Source organism: Eutrigla gurnardus (assembly GCF_963514095.1).
Source record: "Eutrigla gurnardus genome assembly, chromosome: 8".
In the NCBI taxonomy this organism is placed as follows: domain Eukaryota; kingdom Metazoa; phylum Chordata; class Actinopteri; order Perciformes; family Triglidae; genus Eutrigla; species Eutrigla gurnardus.
Window position 1 is genome coordinate 18,384,581 of NC_139922.1, and position 23,540 is coordinate 18,408,120.

Here is a 23,540-nt window from a genome sequence, read left to right on the forward strand (position 1 = left end):
ACGAAGTTTCTGGAGCCGGCGGCATTGCGTTGGACGGACGGCATTTGCATAAAGTTCAATCCATCGAACTTTATGCAAATTCACGTACAGCGACAGGGCAGTCAATTCGACGTGCCGTATCCATCATGCGGAGCTCCTGCTCTACATAGACAATGAATGGGATCCGTTGACTTGACGTCTGCTGCCGGAGTTGGTGTGTCTGTACCATCAGGCTTTCTAACGTAGGCTAACGTGCTAATGTCAGACAGTTCGCTGACATACGCATCGCAAATCACAACCATTTTTGCTGGTTACAATAACGGTGTTATCGGATAGTACAGTGTCTATTTCTCAGGAACCTTTGAAAAATCTAAGCGAGAAAACAACGTTAAATGTACCTACCATACCTTCACATTAAAAAAAAAAACCTAAAATAAATAATGGAAAATCAACGGAGCAAAGGCTTACTCTGATATCGATGTAATGTTAGCGAATGAGGGGTGAGAAGCCCCCTACCTCCCCTTGCTAATATTTATTCCGTTCGTCCAGAGTCAAATCTATTCTTGAGGTTCCAAATATTTTCAAAGCAGTTTGTCTTTCAATGTGAGGAGTCGATCGAGTTATTTTATGTTCCGTCGTTTGAAGCAAACCTTTTAGCCCTGGCATTGGTCTCCCATTATTTATACCTTCACTGGAAGGGAAGTCCATTTTCCAGGCTCTCGCCAGCCCCCTTCAGTGAGGCAGAGGAATAACATTGAAGCATATGCAATATATATATATATGTGTGTGTATATATATATATATATATTGTGTGTGTATATATATATATATATATATATATATATATATATATATATATATATATATTCCGCGAGGGGGTTTGGGTCCTTGTCACCTTTTTCATCCCTGATGAGTTTGCACCCCTGCAGGTAAATACAGGGCACCTTAAAATCTGATTGAAATGTGTTTCTAGGTCAGGTTTAATAGCATTGCATTTGCACTTCCTGTAAAGGAATTAACCTTTATTTCTAGCGCTTCCTCTACATTATATTTCAAAATATTTGACCCTGAATACAGCGCTAGACGTTGGATGGATTGATGGATGGATGGATGGATATTTGACTGAATAGGAAAAAAATGTTAACTAGCTAATTATTCAGATAACTGATAGATTAACTGATTGATATACATTTTTTTTCTAAAAGACATCATCTCTTTATTTATTTAGAAATAATGGTATAATACTGTACGTGTTGTATGTCATATAAGCATCTGGAAGTAGTAAAAAAAAGGCACTAATTAAAATGAATTTGCTCATTCAATTTTATGACGAGAACAGTATTAGTTCTCATTCAGATTCTGGCCAGTGTAGGTGGTCTGGCGCCTGTACAGAACAAGCAGTGGTGCCAAAATGTCTTCATTAAAAAAAAAATCTATATCCGTGACTTGATAAGTAACAGATATATAAAGCTGGTAACCCCAAGGTGGTCCAGCACAGAGAAGCCTGGGTGAAAGAGAGGACAAGCAGCAGAAACAAGCAGGAGGAAGACAGGCATACGGCTGTGGGACCACAAACAAAAAGATGGTTTTCAGAAAAGTTAACAGTATATATATATATATTGCCACAAGGGTAAGTAAAAGTGAAAGTTACAAGGCTTCAAGTAATCCAAGAAGTAGCAACTGAACGTTGAGGCTAAAAGATTTAAGTTTGGATTCAAAGGTCTCAACAGAGTGAGACTGTCTGGCATCAGTAGGAAGATTTCAGAGGGAGGGGGCACAATGGGAAAAGGCCCTGTAGCCAGCTGACTTATTTTTTACTTTGGTGATAGACGGTAGCTCTGTATTCTGAGAGGAGAGCAGTGGAAATTAATTCCTGACTGGGTGTAATTTGGCAGGGAGGTGAAATATAAAAAGAGATAAGCAAAGGGCAAAGAACAGAGCCCTGAGGTGCTCCACATTTCACATCAATGGTATTTTGATGTAGTTAAGTGTTCCTTGTTCTTTCAGATAGATAAGACTAACCCAGACTTTTTTTTTTAAAAAAGTTGTTTTTAAGTTATCATCTATTGCTACTGATCAGTGAGCTGAATCTTAATAACTAATGCACATATTTGCTGAGTCACCCATGATAAATAAACCGTGGTGGTTGAATGAAGTGAAACTAGGTATCCCACACACCTAAACTAAGCTTCCTTAACTATGCTAGACCCTCACATTTTTATTGGAGCAATAATAAACTGTGATTCTTGGATAAGATCCCTGTGAATTTCTTATTTATGTTCAAGGCTGAAATATTTAATAACCCTGATTGTTCAGACTGAGTTTGACGCTCTTTTACTGTCCCCTCAGGGATCAACAATTTTTAATTAACTCTATCAAGCGTAACTTTTCGAATGCATTGCTGTCTCCCGGGGCAGAAGTATGGCTATGTTCTTGGCAGTGTACTCATTAAATCGCTGGTTTGATCTTTGCTCACAACATTTGTTGCATGTCATTCTCTCTGCTGTTGCTGCTTTACTTGTGAATTGCTATTGTACACAATGTGATGAAAAATGCCATTACAATAACAAGAAAAACTTACTGTAAAATGAATTCTGCAGGTCCAATTTCACAAAAACAATACTTTCTCAGATGGAAAAACAATTGGATTGGCTAAGTTAGAACTCACTGACTGGAGCACATCAGTCAATGTTTTCTATCTAGGAGCTGCTCACAAAGGAAAAGCATCAGATTTTACGAAGAACACAGATGTTCAACAATCCTTTTTGCACAATGTCAATCATTCCCTGCATTTTGACAGCATGTTAAGGCCTGCGGGGTACAGAGTACTGCTGATAGTTTATCTTTTTGTATAGTATCTGGTGACTGCTACATTTTTCTTCTTACTTTTACCTGTTCTCGTTCTTGTGGTAGGATGGATTTTTTTTAACAATGATCACAATCGTTTAATTGAAAAGAAAAAAAACCCAACTTCCTCCATCCAGTCTCCTCCAGGTCTGGCAGCAGCTCTGCCCGGGCTCAGGGCTCTGCTGGCGGCCCTACGGGATCAGGGCGACAAGGTGGTCCAGGTTCCCAGACAGATGGAGCTCCCGGACAGAGGACCCAGCTCCAACAACAAGCCCAGACATCAGCGGTCAGGTCAGGGCAGCCTGGAGCCACAGGGACCACTGGTCCTCAGCAGCAGCCCCCAGTCCAGGGACAAGGCATGGGCATGGGTATGGGGCAAGGCCAGGCTAAGCCAGGGCAGATGGGGCCAGCTGGTGGACCCATGGGGCAGGCAAGGCAGACAGGCCCTGCTGGAACCACGCCAGCCACCATGGTGAGTACAGAGAGAAGACTAGATGAAGACAAATTGGGAATGAGAAAGACTAGCAGTGTTTCTTTCCATTTTTATGATAAAACACAAACTTCTTGTTAGTTCACCCTCCCGCATCCTGCATCTTTCATACGCTCCAACCTCAAACTACTCTTCCACCCAGTCATCTATTTTTTCTTTCTTTGCATCAGCTCTTCCTTTCACCTTTTCCAGCGAGGCTTCATCCTCAGCCCTTGCTTTCCTTCCTTCCCCTCGTGTCCCTCCATGCTCCAACAGATAAGAGCTTGTCCATCTCCTGCCAGTTCAGATGGTTTATTTAAATTCGGCTGTGCCTCTGTTGGCAGGCCTTATCTAACAGTGTGATTAACAGAGCCGCAGCTGATAACTGAATGTATGCTGATTCACTGTCTGCTAGACGTTCAAGAAATTGGCACTCAAAATGTCTCCGTGCAAAAATCTATTGCTCTCTGCATTCACTCCATCATCATAAATCCATGCAAATCTATTTTCTATTGGAGTCTAAAAATCTGATTATGACGTTTAACAAAAATACAGATAATCTAATGATTCTCTTCCTGAATTCTGTCTCTGGTAAATGCATGAATGTGTTACTAATGAAGTTTGGAAAGTCACTGTCAGTATACCTTAAATAAAAGCCTTCTGAAAGGCTTTCATGATTTTCATATTGCTGCATTGTTGTACTATCAATGGGAACACAAAGCTAAATAATTCATATGGACTGATATCAAATTATGCAGGAATTTGTCTTTGAAATGATTCTGAACGCTCTGCTATGGAATTGCTCTGACAGGAAGCCTTAAACAGGAAATAGTATTCTTCATTTATTCAGTTGGCATACTCATACACTTATACTCATGTTAGGTCCATTTTGCAATTAAAAGCATTGATTAAGAGGCTGTAAATAATGAAATGCTGTATGCTTTACGGTGCGTCATAGTGCACCACCAGCGTCCAGCATCTGAAGTCAGTGTCCGTCAAGTCAAGTGTATTTATAGGAGTGACGCAAAGAGCTTTACAGAAAATAGATGACACAAAGCAAGATCATAAAAATGAAAGAGATCAAAACAGAGCGACATTTCCTGTGTTCTGATAGGACCAACTGCAAAAGTGATGGATATCAATAAAGGTCTGGTCTGTATCTTTCCTGAAGCTATTCTCTGTTCTTGTTGTTGTTGTTGCAGCAGAGCTGGAAAGACACAGCAACACAAAAGCTTATTAAACTGCTCACAGTGACTCAGCAGATATCAAAATGGCCAAACCAGTCCACTCAGACAGAGATGAAGTGGGGCTGGTTTACATTTACATTTAGGTCATTTACCAGACGCTTTTGTCCAAAGCGACTTACAATATGTACATTTGTCAAAAGAAGGAAACAAAGAAACCACAACGTATCATTGCCGATAAAGTAAGAGCTAAACATAGAACAAGTGTTAGGTCCTCATCTGAGTAAAGTAGTACGTTAAGAGCAACAGTGCTACGATCAGAGTGCTATAGGTAAGGTTTTTTTTTTTTTTTTTGGGGGGGGGGGGGGGGGGGGGGGTGTTAGTGGGTCATGCAATGTAGAGTCGAGGTGAAGTCTGAACAGGTGAGTCTTGAGCCTTTTTCGGAAGATGGCAAATGACTCTGCTGTCCTGACATTAGTCGGGAGTTCGTTCCACCACTGAGGCGCCAGAACAGAGAAGAGTCTGGACTTTGCTGAGCGACATTTGTTTGATTTCAGCGATGGTGGTACCAGCCGGCCAGCTGAAGTAGAGGAGCGAAGTGCTCGCTTCGGGGCATGAGGTTTGACCAGTGTTTGAAGGTAGATGGGTGCCGTTCCATTGATGGCCCTGAAGGCCAGTGCCATCGTGTTGAATTGGATGCGTGCTGCAACAGGGAACCAGTGGAGGTCACGGAGGAGGGGGGTCACAGGCGAGAATTTGGGTAGATTGAAGATAAGGCGTGCTGCAGCGTTCTGGATACGCTGCGATGGTTTAATCGCAGAGGTTGGGAGTCCAGCCAGGAGAGAGTTGCAGTAGTCAAGGCGGGAGATGACCAGTGCTTGGACCAGGCGTTGCGTTGCATCCTTTGTGAGGAAGGTCAGAATCCTGCGGATATTGTAGAGGGCAAATCTGCAGGATCGGGCCACAGCAGTGATGTTGGGGGTGCAGGATAGTTGGTCATCAAGGATTACACCCAGGTTCCTCACAGTTGACGACGGCAATACTGTGATGCCCTCGACAGTGACCGACAGGTCCATGCGAGGGCAGTCTTTCCCTGGGATGAAGAGGAGTTCGGTTTTATTCAGGTTAAGCTTGAGGTGATGTGCAGTTGTCCAGACAGAGATGTCAGCCAGACAGTCCGAGATGCGAGTTGCAATGTGGGTGTCAGAGGACGGGGGAAAAGAGAGGAACAGCTGGGTGTCATCTGCGTAGCAATGGTAGGAGAATCCATGCGATGTGATAACAGAACCTAGTGATCTGGTGTATAGTGAGAACAGAAGCGGTCTGCCTGTAAATATGGGAAATCTACACTGGTAACATTTGGAAATGTTTACTGAAAGTCAAGCATCAGCTATGTTGTATTTGGTGCAATTTAAAGTTCCCAAAGAGAAAGTTTAAAAAAACAGTGAAATAATACATTCAACCATAATCTGTAACCACTTATCCTGGACAGGTCACGGGGCAGGGCTGACGCTTAGAGATGGACAGTGAAATAATAATAATAATTTATCAGCAAATGCCCGAATTTGAAGTTGGTTTATATGGTTTGACCTTACTTTTACAACTAACGATTTTTCAGCTTCGCTCAGATTTCCTGGGAGGCGTTTGTACACATTTTGTATGATCAGTCATTGCTGAGGGTTAGTCTAATTTCTAGCATTTTTCATCATGAAATTCCAAATGGATCTCCAAGCAAAGGGAGAGAACTGACAGTTGGCTGTGTGTGTTGAAACTCAGTCAGCAGTCAGCCAGCGATCATTCATGTCATTCAGTAAGATGTAACAACACTGTTATGTCTGAAAACGTTCAGTAAACACAACACAATATGGGAGCAGTTTTTCTGTCGGTTTCTCCACCTCTTCCCTTCCTTTATTTAACAGCAGTTTTACTGTGAACAGTACTAAGATGTTTGTGTTGCTAGATGATGAATGCTTTGTGCTTTCCGCCTACGGTTACTCCTGCTGTTACTTATCTCTCCCTCTCTTTCCCTCTTTGTCTGTGCAGACCAAGATCGACACGCCTCCAGTAACAGCTATTGGAGCGAAGGCAGCGCCCGTCATGGCTACAAAAGCCGCCCAGCCCCCACTCACAGGCATAGGTACAGTACAATCAGACACAGCGACTCCCAGCACTCTCACATCTTGCCAGCTGCTGCCCACTGTGTCTGTATTATGTAACCGATGTGTGCTGTCTCATCTAATCTGAGATTAATCTGCAGATAATCTCACGGTGGAAAACACAAAGGAAGGGTTTCACTTCATGGCAGCAGATCAGAGTGTACCAAGTCACCACATCAGTTAGTTAAATTGGTATTTAGTGATTCAAGTTGATGAGCAGGTAGTGAGTTTCTTGAACATTCTGAAGAATTTTATATCAAATAGTAAAATTCATGCAGGAAGTGATTTGTCTTTTATGCAGGAGGTATATGGATGGATTTGGTGTCCCCACAAAGAGGTTTAATCTGAGATATCGGCAACAATTCTGACGACTAAGGAAATTGTGTTTGATGTTTTCCACTATTTACTAACATTGTATTGACTAGTTAAGTATCAGATGAATCCATAATGACAATAATCACTAGCTGCAGCAATATAGTGTTCCCTAACCTTAAAGGAATAGTTCACTCTGAAGCAATACAAAAACCTCTCTATGGTCCCAGAAAGTTTTCTATCAAATGGAAGTTTTCTATCAAGTGAAAAATCAAAGCATATGTACGACAGGGTATTAGGGCCAAGTATGAAAAAAAAATAAAAAAAATACGGACCCGGGGGAGAGGGGTAATATTTCGAGAAAAATGTAGCAGATGTATGAGACAACAGAGACAACCAGTGCAACTAAAGGATGAGAGGTCTTTTCTACTGCCCACACTGTTTGATTTACAAGCGGAGTTTTTGTTAATGCTGTAAAAAGGCACCACAGATGTCATTCTAGAAAAGACATCTCTTGTCCTCTTGTTTTTGTCTCCTCATTCTTCTCTCCCCTATCTGCCATCCTTTCTTCATCCCTCTGTTTGTCTCTCCAGGCTCGAAGGCAGCTCCTAGGCCAGGAGGTATTGGCAGTGCAGCAGCAGGTCAGCCAGGCATGGAGGGAGACAGCATGTTGTCCAAGATCCTCCCTGGATCTGCTGCTGAGCAGGCCGGCAAACTAGGCGACGGTACATCAAACAACTCACTTCATAACAAGACAATTCAAACAAGTGATTTGACACGAGTGATGTCAGTCACAATGAAAAGTTATTAGATATTGTTTTAGATTGTCACCATGTTAATAGTCTAAACATTGTTGGAACTTTTCAAACCAGATAGTTACTTTACTTCATTACTGGTCAAAATATTCAAAACAAAACAAAGAAAACTGAATGCCACAGCCATATAATAACCATGACATTGCAAACTCACGGTATTAATTGTAACTCATTAGAGTGCTTTCATGTTGCACCTCAAACAAACTAAACAAAGGACAGGCTTTCATCCTCCAGTGTCCTGTCCAGTGAAAATTAAAAACCTAAACATTAAGAATGCAAGCAAATAATTGCATCTACATGAAGGTGTTCTAGTTTTACTACTTTATATCCCTCAGTTCTCACCACTCATCTATTTAACCTCTTTTCCTTGTTCACTTTCCCTCAGCTATCACCGGTTTTGGCAAGAAGTTCACCTCCTTCTTCTGAGGTGCTAAGATTAAGGTATGTTTTTTCATTGGTTCCTTGCTCTGTATCTCACTAAGTCAGACCTGCAGAAGATAGATCTTTCATAAAAGAATCACTGAAAACCGAAGGAACCGGAAGGTGATTTTTATTTTCTACTGCGGCTTCTATTTTATGGGAAATGTTGTAGGTGAGGTGCAGGTGGCAATGTATTTTCCTTTTTTTTTTTTTTTTTTTTTGCCTGAGTTGAAGATTGTGTTAATTATTTATGGTCTTTTTAACTAACTTAATAAAATGTAGCTAACAGCATGAAAATTGGAAAGGCAAAAAGAGGAAAGGATCCTGTTTCTGCTTCTCAGAAGCAGCAGTATTTGTGGTTAATGATTCAAATACAAAGAGCTGAAAACATTTATTTTGTGCACATTATGTATAAATATAAATCTCTGAGAAGCTGCTGGTTCACAGTCTATTGGGATGTTGACAGATAGCTACAGCATGTTGTGTTTGCGCCCTGTGGGCTGTGGAGAGTGGGCGGCTTAAAGTGGTTTACTCAGAACAGGCAGCGTGTTCCTAAAGTAGTGCGTCTATGTCTGTGAGTGTTTGTGTGTTTTCTTCTGCCTCTGTTTCTTATTTTTGGTCCTCTGGCTGCTCTCTGCATGTGCAGGGGGAAAATGTAACATTGACAATGACATCAATGACGGTGACGCGCTGCCTGCATCAAACAGCATGCGTGGATACGCAGAAAACACGTCTGATTTACTTGAGACTGGACTGGTCTCAAATTAGAATGTCTTGAAATCCCACAACAAGGAAACATGAATAAGATGTGAAAATGTTGATGTGTAATGTGTAGCATTTCCAGCTCGACTGTTTGTTTATCAAGACATTTTAAAGACCTTGTTGAAGTCCAACATGAGTATGAAAATACCAACACTGCGTTAATTAAAAGGCGTTTTCGTTGTATTTTCATTTCTCTGAAATTAAAAACAATATTAAATAAATTGACTGAATGTCTCCCTTTGTGTTTGCAGTACTATATAAATGTCAAATGACGAAGTCACGAGGCCTCGTACCAGAAAAACCTGTGGAGTTCCCCCTGCTTTTGTTTTACTAAAAGAGAGAGAGGAGAGGGAGAGGGGAACAGAGAGGAGAGATGAGTATACTGGTGAGTACTTAAAATGTACAAACACTGTAAATCTTAGGAGGGAATCATATTTTCCCAAAGTTTCAGGCTGGAAACTGTGACCAAACAACAGTCTGCAGGTTTAAATTCACCAGCTGTTTTCACTGAATACATCACCATCAACCACAGAAGCTGATTATTCAAATGTGAGCCTTTTTCCACAAGCTGGTTTGATAGCACGCTCATGTCATGTGGGAGTTGGTCATTTGAGCGTCCAAAATGTAACACTATATCCAATAAATGATGGTTTAATTACCTTGTATAATTGGATTTAGCTGACAGACGGTCAGTTTGCTTTTCAGGCAATGCTCTATCATAATGCTTCAAAGGAGAATGTATCAAAGCCTTCGGAAAAAATACATTTTCCAATTTCCATGTTGTAATTAAAACTTGGTTCTTGACATTGACAAATCAGGAACTAGTAATTACTGTAATTCTCCAAGAACTTACCCACAAATAACAATAAAAAATGTGTCCAGTAAATGGGGAACTGCGGTGAGTTCCATGATGACAAAGTGTCGTACATGTTCTGACATTCAACGTCATCACATGTTGGACAATTTACAAATAGTCTGCCAAAAATAATGGCAAATAGATCCATATAACTTTACACAGCACTTTGGGATTAACCCCGTGTCCTGTGGGCACATTGGGATACAGTAGACCAACTATATATCAGAGGGTGGATATTTTGGTGAAGAAAAAAACATCTTGTCTAAAATGCTGCCGCTTCCTCTTGCAGCCAACAAGGACTGGAATCCTCTGGATACTTCATGTCTCCAGCCTGAGCACACACTGGCAGAGAGAACGCGCCGCTCTCTCTGGCAGGCCAGACAGTAAGTTACTTTTAACTTTGCCTACCTCATCCAATGCTTTCTTTGCAGCCCCGTCCTCTCCTTCCTGCCCTGTGGACCGTCTGGCTCTTCATACTACTGTTGGGGATGTAGCAGGAGCAGATTTGGTTATCAACAGCTAATTATTAATGTCAATATGATTATCGATATTAATAATTATATTTAATATATTATTATGATATAATCATGAATAAACGGGGCACCACCCTGGGATCAGGGAAAAGATAACCAAAAACTGTATTCAGTCTCAATATAAAGGTTTTATACTCACATGCAAATCATCGTGATCATTGGCATGAAAAGTATAAAAACAATCGAACAATTAAAAAGGCGTGAAATTCGAGCACTAGCCTTCACAACCCGCTGTTATCCAGTGACATATACACAACAAGCACAAGAGACCGCTAGTTATAATATAATAAGATTTATTAAAATCAGTAATAATGATCACAATCAATAACACTGCAATTAACAAAACCGTATTACCTAACTACCTAACACACAAAACTAAGCTAAACAGAAGGAGGGACACACGTGGAGTGTGTGTGTGTGTGTGTGTGGAGAGAGAGGGAGAGAGAGAGATGGCCGGGCGCGACCACCAGATGGAGCTATTTCCCACAGCGTTCAGGGGCGGAGTCGCTGACGTCGGATAGAATAGCGAGAGAGGGAGAGAGAGAGATGGCCGGGTACAGCCACCAGATGGAGCTATGTCCTTAGCGTCCGGAGACGGAAACAGCTGGCGTAGGATAGGTGTGGGGGCGGCGTATGTGGGTGCACATGTGTGTTAGCCAGAACAAAAGAGAGAGAATGCGCGTGTAATACACAAAGGATCAGTAAGCGATTACCATCACACGGGAGCTCGTGAATGAACTGGCGTTTGTTCGGCGAGACCCTGGTCTTTTAACTGGTGGTAGATCACTTACTGAGCTCGTGAATGTGTCCGAGGTTGGACATGCACTGTTACAGAAATGAAACCCAGCGGCGTGGGTACACAATCAGCATTCAAATACAACAACACAGGAAGCAACGGACTCGGCGCTCCGTGATCAAAACTTAAAACACATTAACAAGAATTACAAGCATATCCTACACTATCAAACTTATATCTCTGCCCAGATAGATAGCCTCTTACGGTGTTGATGTGTAGCCTGTGAGTCCGTTCCCGGCGATGGCGGCGTTCCTTAATGCGGTGGCGACGGTAGTTCATGAGTCCCCGGCGGCAGCGGGGGGCGGTGAGTAGGCTGAGTCGAGACGAGAGCGGGGCGTTATCCCTCTCGTTGATCAAACTCGAATAAAGAAAACAGTTCCTGTTTCTTCCTTCCGCGGGCAACAATATAATCGCGGCTTGGCAATTTAGTCAGCTGACTTCAGACAGGAGCGGGGCTTCCGGGTGGTCGCTGAAATAAAGAAACCGTTTGTGTTTCCTCTTCTGCAGGTAAACAAAGAATCGCGCGTGCGACGATTTCCTCAGGATCCGTAATCATAAAAAAAAAGAAAAAGGCGAGTCGCAGAAAACGGGGGAAAACCGTCTGTCGCTCGTCCAGCGAGTTTGGGAAAAGACTGTGGCCTAAGACAAAGGGAACGCTGCAGACGTTATAAGTTGGTCTCCTGTTGCAGCACACCGCTGCAACAGGAGACCTCGTTGCAACTGTCGTTGCAACAGTCTACCTCCTGTTGCAACGTGGTGTTGCGATGGAAGAGAAAGTTCTTAAGGCGGCGCTGGTTTACCAGGGGTACCTGTGGTTGTCGGGGGTACCTGTGGTTGTCAGCCAATAGGGCACCAGTTGTGTGACGTTGCACTTCACACCTGGGTGAGAAGTAAAGCCAAAATGGCGGTTGTAGTTTTTTATTATCCCCTTTGTCCCTTTGTCCCTTTGTTCTGACCGCATGTGAAGGCTCCTGGGACTCCTTGTAGGCTGCATTGTGTAGTCCTGATGGTGAGGTCCCAACACTACGTTGTTGCTCTGGTTAATAATGAAGCTGGTGGGTTTACATTGCACATTGTAGAAAGCATGGCGCGAATGTATCAGATGCCATGGGGAAACCATCACTGTTTCATGTGTTGGTAGTGAGGCCAGTTGGCTCTGCAGCCATAGGAGTTGAACTGAGGTCACCAGCTAAATGGTTGAGTGTGAGAGGCTGCGAGGGCTTGAAATGATAGAAATCAGGTTACCTTAATGACATGAAAATATGCCTTTTTTGACACTTTGAATTGTGCCAGACTTATGGAAAGAGTGCATAAAGGGCTCCAAATGTCTAGGAGACAATGGGACAACCCTAAGCCCTCAAGCACTTTGCTCCTCAAAGTCTGTGAATTCATGAGTGTGGACATTGGGATGGGGTTCATCTTTATGCCGGTCTTGAATCCTCTCGATAATGAGATCTTTCAGGATGGCTCAGCACACCCGAAAATGATTGCTTTCAAATAAAGGATTTAGCGCTAAAATCCTTTATGTTATTGTAGTGCAGTTTTTGACCTCCAGACATAGTCCTGCAGCATGCAAATATATGCTGCAGTGTGCCAACAAAGGCAACAAAGAAGAAGAAGCTAGTCAACATGGATGTAGATTTAATAAACTTCAAAATCCAGCTTTGCAAATGTTTTACGAGAACACGATGAGTAACTCTAAATGTAAATATAACTTTTGTTTGTTTACAGGGAATCTCCAAAGGGCACGTTTAAATAGAAATCAGAGCAGCGTTAATCTAACCCTTAAGACACAAATCGTGTCGCCAAGCACAAAAAGCACAACTTTAATTTACGTATCACTTTGTCTTCGGGACATTTGTACATCTGTATTTCTCCATATCTCAGTTTTTTGTCATGAGACAAGTTGCCTGTGCTGTTTGTTGCTCCGGCTCAGCCTGAAGCCACTTTTGTTGCTGCTTCTGTGTTTTTGCAGCTGTTGTATTGTGGCCTGCTCCTGAAAGTCCCTGCCATCTGGGTTGTGTCAGTTTAAAAGACTGCAGTCAGCTCGGCCAGAAATAAAACAGCAATAGTCATTCTTGTTCCAAGAGAGAGCATGCCAGTGATTGATGAACCGCCGCCTGATTGGAACTTATTAGAGTAAATTGACAGTGAAACACTGAACAGTGAGGACCAGAATCAGACTTGTGGATCATCGTCTCTTCAAGGCATCAAAGTAAAACGCTCAGAAATGAACCAAACCAGCATGAGTGTGTCTTTAATAACCCTTCCCTGTGAGGGTAACGTATTATATACAATACATTGTACAAAACATAGTGTCATATAACACAACAATGACAAAACAAACACATCACCCTCACAACAACCACTGCTGTCTTGTGTGATTTAATCAACGCGACCCACAATCGGCTAACCCTCCGTATTGGGCTGGAAAGCATCGTAAAATACAGGTAATTCAAACTCAAGAACAAGCAGCGATGTTTGCAGGCAATCAGCTCTTCGTCGTCATATAAGACACAACATCTAATCTAATCCAAAAACAAAATGAAACTCACCAAACGGTCTGCCGGCATAGAGTGGTGGCAATGCTAACATTCCCTTAGCTGTTATCCAAACACACTTTCCAGAACAATAAAAGTGAGCAAACAGTTTTCTTCTATTTATTTTATTAAAAAAGTAATTTGTTCCAATCAGAAGGAGCCCGAACATAAAGGCTTTTTTGTTTTTGTTTCACCAACTTCTTTGGATACGAAGGGGACAATAAAGATCGGAGCTTCTGAGTGAATATTTTGAGGAACAAACATTTTTTTAGATTTCATTTGAAAATAAATCCCAGTGAAATTGAAATCGGAGAAGAATTGTGCAATGGGGTGCATAAAATACGTTTTCTATGATTGTGATATTTCGGTGGTTGGTAGGGTTAGGGTAAAGTCAGCACATTCATGGCATGGCTCTGATCCGTTTGTGAGTTGTGGCAGTGAAAATAGAAGCAAACATCCGTTACATGCTTCTTTTTTTCATTGTAGTCGTTTGCCTTGGTGCAGTGGGTTTTGAACCATTTGACGCACCATGAGGGGATGAGCGGGCATCGATGTTGCCGCTGTATTTCCGAGTGTGCGCGGTGTTGCATATGCACCATAAATGTAGTGAGCCTGGACTCTGTGTTTCTGTGTGCTGTGCAGCCATGCGCTGACTAACTGCCTCACATGACTTTCCTCCCACACACTGCCGCTGCTGTCAAACATCACCGCTTTTCTTCTTTTGCTCTCGCTTTCTCACTTCTGGCTGTCTTTCCTTGCTCTCTCCTGTCTCTGTCAGGATTCTCACTTTCTCATTTGCTTTCTATCTCTGCATGTCTTGTCTGCTTTCTTCTAACAATGTAAGGACCTCGCCCGTTTTATTCTCCGTTTCTACTTTTCATCCGCCCGTGGAGAAAAATGTCTCGCTCTCTCGACTCCAATCTGTCTCCATGTTTTTGGTATGCAATACGGCCAAAAGTGGCTGGATTAATGTTGTAATGTAGTAAACTATCTCATGGGAAAACCATATCGACAGAAGAGCAGTCAGTCCTCTGGGAAGACTTTCCCCAGCTTTTGGACCATGGCTGCAGGGATTCAGACAGTATTAGTGAGGTCTGCCATTGATGTTGGACTGGCTCACAGTCAACCGTTCTCTTTAGCCCTGAGGTGTAGGATGGATTTGAGGATCTGTGAAAATCAGTCACCTTCTTTCAGACCAACTGGGAAAACCAGACCACACTTTCAGCACAGGGAAACTGTCACATTGAAGAAGCCCTTTTGCCAAACTGCCACCACATTGGAAACACTAAAATATCATTATATGCTGTAGCTGAAAATATTCCCTTAAATCGAACTGGCTTTGCTTAAACCCAGGAGAGCCAACCCAAGAACTAAAGTCCACAGACGTATGCATCCATGTGCTCCCAAGCCTTTTTGGCCAGATCATGTTTTTCCCCCTCCCTCCCTTTTGGCAGTGTGATCACTGGAACAGATTTATTCTGCTGCCGGGTACATGTAAATATACAGCAGGGCTGGAGTGCTTCATCTGAGTCAGACACAGTGGGAGAGAAAACTCTAAAACGATACATTCATTTGAGAGACAACCCGGACCTACCAGGAAATACGAGTTCATTGGGCCTGTAAATGTGATTAGACTCCCAAAGTCTGGTACCATATTCGACAAACAATGAAGTGTGCCTTTTATGATGCTTAGCTAACACACACATCAATCTCTTTTACAACAATTAATCATAAAAATGACAAATTGTTTGTGCAGGTTTTACAGGTTATTAATCTAATTGTGTCTCCTGCACTGGCAATAAATGGTGAACCTTAATCAACAATGCAGAATATTTGCTTTGAAATGTAATTTGCAGGATGTGGTTGAACGACATGGTTTGGAGTCACTGGATCGTCGCAGGTCTCCAGGGTACACAGGTGTTTAGCATTGGGGCTCATTACTGCAGTGTTTATATATACACTGAAGTGCTCTGTCATTCTGTTTGTCCTGTTCGTCTGCAGCAGGGGGGAGGCTTCTGACCAAACACAACAATATAAAAGATAGCGGGTGCAGGTTGAGCAGAATGAATTGTAGTTGAACGAAGACGAACACATTAGTTTGTATAATGAAAGGCCTCTACCTCAGTGTTGTGAAGCAAATTTGAAGTGCTTGATTATACAAGTGCCTTCAGGTAGCAACCTAACATGGGCCCTTCCTATTATATAGACAGGTGCTGAGTCAGCACAATATCTCTTGCCTTGCTCTTCTGCCGCCCAGAGCAGCTGTTTTTTTGTGCAATACTTGTCCAAGCTCTTTTGTGAGGAGTAGAAGTCCAGTTACCTTTTAGACCCAAAACACTTGTGGTTCAATTACTGAAATCACCAATATGCATGTTGTCTGCACTACGAAACGTTTGACATTCTCAAACTCACATTTTGCAAATAACTGCACAGGCTTATCTCTATGAATGATCATTCAAACCTGTGTTTGTCATTGAAATACTCAATCCTCAGTCCCCTGCGCCCACAAAACACCTGCAACCAATTACATCCCTTTAGAAAGCAGAGCTTGGCCACTTTAAACAGGATCCAGGTTTGCTCTTCAGTGTGCGTTTTGTTTCTAGGACAGTAAATAAACTACGTTCATGACCTTGTCGCTAACAGTGGTTGTTTGTATCACATCAGTGTGCAGTTGGCACGTGGAAAGAGCAATTTACCTTGTGTTTTTGTGTGTTGGCAAAAAATAGAGTAAGAAAAATAATAGTTTATGAAGTTTAGAATGAAGTGCTTGTGTAAGAGATTTAAATAAGTGAGTTTTGACAAAGAGTGCCCTGGTTTCAGAATATTTCATGAGCTAGATGGTTGAGAGCTTTTATGTGCATTTTACTGTAGATCAGCGTTGTATTTCTTAGACGTATCCACCATCTAGTGGTCAACTTCATTTTTACAGCATTACAGCAAATCACCTTCATTTGAGTGGAGGCTCCCTGTTTGTCTTTGTCATTCCTTCATGTGGAAGCAACTTGAAAATGTAGGACAACTGTTCATGTCGAGCACCTGTGTGACAAAAGATTTTCTATTCTATACATTCAACATGCAGTTTGATGTGGTGTTAATGTATGAAAATGATTCAAGCCTAATTTGGTCTACAATCTGTATGAACATATCAAACATACACAGGCCATATCAAAAAGGATTTGTTCAATAATTTTGACTAAATTACCCCTTTTTTCACAGATCATGTCAAGCCAACATCCATCTTTAGAAGGACTCCATCCAGCATCCCCAGCCAAAGAATTAGTCTCCGAACCAACCTGTAGCAGGTAGACATCTCCGCCCTTCCCTACGAAAGAGCAACTGGCAGCCAAAAATGACAGCAAAATGAAAAAAAAACAAGTTTTTTTTGTTATTGCTCTTCCTCCACACCAATGGAGGGAGCTCTGCTTACATTAGCGGAGACCCACATCGCCATAGAAGAAGAGTCGCACCAATGAAAGTCATCTACCAGCTCCCCATGGATTTAACGCTGCAGCTTCACTGGAATGACATAAAAAGGTGGTGCAATTCTACTCCGCTACGCTGACGACTTCACCGTTTATATGAGGGCTGCTTGTTCCTGCTTACGGAAAATGGTGGCTTTATCTCGGGCATGGTAGCATGCTTGGATCCTTGGTTTCATAGTCCTGTGCTCAAACCAACCTCTCTCCTCTTTTCTATCTCTTCTCGAAGTAAAAATAATAATAAAAAAATAAATAAAAGATCGGGGGAAAATGGAATAAAACTTGCTGAGGTACTGCAGGTTTTTCTGGTACTGAAGACCTCTTGTTACATCACGCGTCGTGAAGGAAATTAATGGAAATGTCACAGTGAATGAATAAGACAATGCTAACGACGTAGCTAACGCCGGCGTGTCGGCTTTCGTCTGTTTCCACGGTTTGTTTCTATCTACATTCCAGATTGGAACTGTTTAAACCTTTTTGCTCCCCATCTTCCTCACCTTTCTGCGTTTCTTGAATGCTGATTCTTCTTTATTTCCGATCCCTGCCAATCCTCAACTTGCCATGTCTTTAGAAGTGTATAGTGGATTTAAAAAAAAGAAAAAAGAAATTAGGAATTTGGAATGCATGGAACTTTATATCCAAGACCTTACACTGTTCATCATTACTTAACTGAGGCCATAAAGACACTGGGAAACACATCTTAGCTAGACAACGTAAACAATAACAAAGAAGAGAGTTTTCCGGAGCAACACACAGGAATCAGGCCACGGGAATAAGAGGAGCCCTTTTGTTTTTGTTAAGGGGGAAAAATGTGCTTGGTATTTGGAGTAAAGCTGTATATGGTCGGGTTGTTTTTCAGCCATTGCAAAGCCATTAACCTGCAGTGCTTGTGGTGATGGGGTTCCTCCAACGGCTCCACAACATTTGGCTCTCAGATATTTCTCATGTTGTTGTTGTTGTTGTTGGTCATCACAATGTTCTCCTTTCATTTGTTTTTTTTTTCTAATTTAGTTTTGTTATTTGCCTGGTTTTTATGTTGCAGGTTACCAATATCGCCTTAATCATTCTTAAATATTTTTTATTTTGAAGTAAAAAAAAACTTTTTATTACACCCTGTAAACGCATATTTTCATCACACCCTTTTTTATGTAGTGATATCAGCTGGAACACTGGCCACAGTGAGATTTATTTATATTTTTTAAATCAACTTTGTTTTTGATAATTGTTTGTGATATTTTTTCGTTTATCTATGCTTTGTAACGTTTTGTTACCTTCACCATGCCCCCTGTCAATTTTCTGACTCGTATTTATTATCAATACTTATAAAAGCAATAGAGTAAGAGGTAAGAAAGTAAAGAGCACAACCATGTGTCATTTTAACAGTTGGTGGAATAGAAAACGTGTTGCCTCCGTCTGACTTACTCACCACTGAAGTCCGACTTCAACGTACCACCGAACAATGTTGTACTGCTGCTGTACTAATGCATCAGAGAGCCGGAGCTCACCTGTTTGATGTTACCCAGATCTCCTCGTCCAACCAACAGCGAGAAATCATATCAATCAGCCAGTCAGTGGATCGGAGCGATGCGCTGCTCGTATCAGCCAACTGGCGTCTGATGTGAAAGCACTGCAGGGCAGCAGAGAGGCACTGAAAAGCAGACCAGTACGACGTCGCGGCAGAACTTTACTTGATGTCGTCACCTGCAGGGGGTTGGGGTTTCAACGTGATCCTTCTGACCCTCCAAGATGGATGTTTATTGGGAGCCTCGCCGAGCTCCTCACACATCAGTGTGTATCAGCATGTGTCTTCACTCTGTCAAATGTGCACAGCGCACGTGAGAGCGCACGCTCGAAAATGGTGTCAAAAAGAAAGGTGGAGAAAAAAGAAAAAAAAAAGTCAGCACTCGTGACTGAGGAACCAAAAATAACACACTTGGTTGTGTCACAAAGTCACTCGCCTCTTTTTAGCTTTTCATTTTCTATCGTGGTGGCGTCCAGACCTCTAACCCAACCCCCGAAAACCTCTCTCTCAGACTGTCAGTTGTCATGGAAACTTCTCAGGTCAGTGTTCTCCCTGCTGTTGCTCCTGCAGTGCATTGTGGGATCTTGTCGGGCCAAACATTGCGAGGCCTTCAGCAAAACCAACGAACCAACCAACTTCTGCTGTATATTGTCTGTGTGAACGCGCGCTGGGAAACGTCGCATGCCGCCCGGTGCCGAAAAACCTCAAAGTCACCTCTATATTGTTCTGTTCCTGATGTTTGTATGTGTGTGTGTGGGGGTCTGTATGCGTGTATTTAAACAACCATTATCCAATGTGGAAAAGAAAAGAAAACACAACCACAACAAATATGGTGGGCAGAAGAGGCGACCTCTCATCTCCAGTCCTTCTATGCAATGAATCATATTTGGGAAAAAAACAAAAAAACAGAAACATGAGGAGGAAAAGGGATGTGAAAATACACAGAAGTCACACAATCGTTTTGTAACACCTGAGTAATTCTAATATCAAGATTGTTTTCTTTTGGCATCTTTCATAGACCACAGTCATGAGATTCTGAGAATGAGGAAGTAAATAAGAAGAAGGTCTGTATGACTTGTGTTGACCTCGGTCCTGGTTCAGGGTCTCAGCCACAGGGTCTTCTCTAAAGAAGCCCTCATGACAGCTAGGAAAGTCAGACCTGAGTGGACAAGTCAGGAGAAAATATCAACCAGTAATTCCCTTTGAAAACAGTCTGTTTTAAAGGGAAACGGCATAAAAATAAACCTCAAATCTAAAACTCTCACAAAGATGTTACACTATAAAACAGAATGGACCATGTGCTGTTAGTGAAGTATTGACCAGAAATAACCAGGAAATAAAATGCATTTTAAATGAGCCAAACGAAAGCTTCGGGGACAGCGTCGGCCATCTTGCTTTCTTTTCCGTCTAGTATACAGAAAAGTAGTCCAGAGATTTATATAGACAAAGATTCATATAAATATAGACTCAATAAAATAATACATATATAAATATTTTGATATGTTCCCAAATATGGTTTGTGTCTGCTCAGGGGTGAAGAAGAAAAGCTCCACTTTATTTAATGTTATTTATGTATTTATTCTGATGACCAAGGGCCAAATGTGCACTTGCAGAGAGAGAGACGTATTTAAAGAATATTTAGTTAATATATATATGAAATATATATAGTCTAGATTATGTTTGATTATATTTTCTGTCTGTCTAAATATACTGCTGTAAGCTACTAGAGTACTATTCAATTCATTCCTGATTTGGGTTATTGCTGTGTTTAAAGCTGCACTGCCACGACACACTTGAGATTTAAAAGCTAAATACACTGTGGAACAAACATTTCTGAAGAAGAAAAAATCCCGTTATCTGCTTTCTGAGTAGCAACTTGCTGTGAAAAGGCAATTAATTATTTAAAATACAGTTTTGAAAAGAGGTATTCCATACTTTATTTTCACTCACTGAGACTGTGTTAAAGAAGTCAGTATATATATTTTTTGTGAAACATTTATGAGATGATTTATCTATGTAAGAATTTATTTTATCATAACGAGAGGGGATAGAAAGCTGGCTGGGAGGAAGAAAGAAGAGAGATTTAGGTTTTTAAATGTATAGAAACAGAGTGAGAAATAATGTTTCTGCAGATATTTATCGCTGGATTTATGCACAAACACGATAATCCGATTGTTAAAATTCTGAATCTGAAAAATATTTTACATCAAAGTTATGTTTTAGAATCTGCCTGAACACAAACAATGTCGTCCTGTTTATTTTTTATCACAGTCGATCAGAACGCTTGTGTTTTTAGCCTCCGTAGAATTTACAAACAGCACTTGGAGAGACCACTTCCCAGGTCACCAGGAAATTATTGTCCAAGTAGAGCAAATAATATGAGAGAGAGTTTAGAATTACCCGAAATTAATACCAACTTCCTCTATTGTGTGTCGTATGTTTTTGGAAGAAAAGTAAAATGTTGAATAAAATGTTCCTTAAAATCACATTTGCCTCAGGAAAGCACACGCTCAGTGTGGAATCACAACTGAGATGTTGGATAGTTAGAACATGATGGGTGCATTCATGCAGGCGCAATAAAGGAGACTTTTAACACTTGGCGACACAGATGTGATCTTCCCGTGGCTGCTGTCGCGAGTGGGATTCAGAAATATTTGGAGACATAAGTAACGAGATCTGTGTTTAAAATGTGTAAAAAAAAACAACAACCTGTTTTTGCTCCCGTGTGAATACAGCCGCTGAAGGTGACTTAAATATGCATAGCAGTAAGGGCTTTTATCCTACAATACTGGTCAAGAAAGCCATCCTGTTACCGCCCTCTAGCCAGTCGTGGTCTCTGTCTATACTCTGCATGGTGTCCGTCTATTTCCTGGAGGGGCAAGGTCAGACCACAGCAATCACCAACGGGCAAAATCACCAAGCCACAGCCTGGTTTTCAGAGGTGTTTGAAGCACAAATGTAGACAATAATAACAAATAAAAACTTAGTTTTAGTTTAGTAGCGTCTCCCCCCCCCCAAAAAAAAAAAACATGAGTGAAAAATGCAAACATGTTTCTAAATATTAAGAGCTGAAATTCATCGATATTTAATTTCAAATTATGCTGTGGAGCAAAACTCTTGTTAATGAGTTTGAGAGTCAAATCTCCAAACTCTTGACTCGACTTTGAATCCGACATCAAGAGTCTCAGCAATAACGTTGCTTTTACACGTCGCGCGTGATTTTTGACCCTTTTGTGCCACTGATCTGGTGTCAGAATGAAGCATTTTTTTCAGACCCTACAGCCATGAATAGGAGAAGTGACTAAATGTAGCGCAACAAAGGGTTAAAAAAAATGCAGCTGAAAATGCTTTTGGGAAACCTGGACTGTGTGTGTTTGTGTGTTCTCAACCAAAAAGGCAGCAAACAGAGCTCGTACTGTACGTAGCGTAGTGACGGTCGCCGTAGAGAGAGACCGGAGAAAGATTATAACACACACACACACACACACACAAAAGATATATAAATATATAAATATATATACAAAAGTAAATGTTTCATAGGTATAAAAAAAAAATGAGAGCAAGTATGCTGAATCAAATAGGAAAAGTCCATCTATCACAGTAAAGTCATCAGGGAGCGTTTTATTCATCTTTCACCTGTAATGAATCAAAGTGGAATTACAAGTGCATGAGCTGGACATCTCCCCACCACCCTAATCCCTGATCCCACCCACCCTAAACCCACCCACCCTTCTCTTGACCTTTTGAACCTCACGGGCTGCCATCTCTTTTTCCAGTGTAAATACCAGATGAGTCCATTTTGAACAAACAACAACATGTAAATGCCATGGAGGACATGTTCAGTGCAACGCGTGAATCTCAAACACACACACACACACACACGTGCACACACACGTGCACACACAGGCATGAGAGAGGCCTTCGCAACACAGCGACACAAGCTGGAGCGTATGCAAGCCTGAACCTCCCTGCCCAAACTTGTGCTTTGTGTGTACGAAAACAACAAAAACCCACCTAAAGAAGAGCAGATTTGAATAATAAATTACAAAAGTTGCATTGTGTACGTATGTGGCTGGCTCGTGCGGACTGTTTATGACTCATTAAAAAGTTGTATTCGGATATAAAAAAAAAAAAAACAACAAAAAACATATTGGTCTGTGTAGAGTTTCTATACATGTTGTGTTTGTAAAATGAGATAACATCAAAAACTAAAAAAGGGGGGGAAATATTCTGGCTTCGATGTAATTTTTTGGGGAGATGGAGATGAAGAGGGTGAGATGGCGAATTGGATGATGGAGATGTGTAAAGAAAAAAGATATAAAAAGAAAATCATAAAATAACCCAACTGAATGGAGAAAAGAGGGTGAAAATACAATATAGAAAAAGAGCCTAAAAATGATTACAAAGTGTTCCATTCACTGTTGTAAGTGCAATGAGCTAAACTTCCTGTTTCCCCTTTGTAAAACCTTGTGTATGTTTCCGTGTGTTCCTCCTGTAAATGGGTGTAGTAGACCTGGTGCATCATGCCATGTAATGTGATGAATGACAAATTATGACCTTACAATACATTTCAATCAGGAAAAATAAATAAAAGACAAATAAATAAAAAGGAAAAAAAATCTGTTGTGTAAGCTCATATATATTTATTTATTTTGGCTGCATCTTGATTTTAATTTAATTTGAATTTATGTTCTACAATGACGTCATGCATTCTTTGAATTTATTACATGTCATTTTTAGATTTTTGCAGGAAGTGTTGAGGACAAATATATTTGAAAATTCACTCACATAACTTGACTTATTGCCCGAAATCTCACTTTTGCTGGAGGATCAATAGCTCCACAACAAAGATAAAGATTTAGTTGCAAAG

The 23,540-nt window shown here is 41.2% G+C and overlaps 1 protein-coding gene across 1 annotated transcript in view; it reads left to right on the top strand.

Moving 5' to 3' along the window:
• The window catches only part of bsna (bassoon presynaptic cytomatrix protein a), a gene marked incomplete at its 5' end in the record, with an annotated part of 128,509 nt that extends 108,753 nt beyond the window's left edge, over positions 1–19,756 (top strand). The window contains 7 exons of the mRNA XM_084014642.1: positions 2,964–3,298; positions 6,523–6,616; positions 7,541–7,672; positions 8,148–8,203; positions 9,196–9,329; positions 10,090–10,183; positions 16,886–19,756. Of these exons, the coding sequence (XP_083870768.1) occupies positions 2,964–3,298; positions 6,523–6,616; positions 7,541–7,672; positions 8,148–8,188 (602 nt within the window). The 3' untranslated portion in view covers positions 8,189–8,203; positions 9,196–9,329; positions 10,090–10,183; positions 16,886–19,756. The remainder of the gene's footprint in view (positions 1–2,963; positions 3,299–6,522; positions 6,617–7,540; positions 7,673–8,147; positions 8,204–9,195; positions 9,330–10,089; positions 10,184–16,885) is intronic.
• Positions 19,757–23,540: the final 3,784 nt, after the last annotated feature.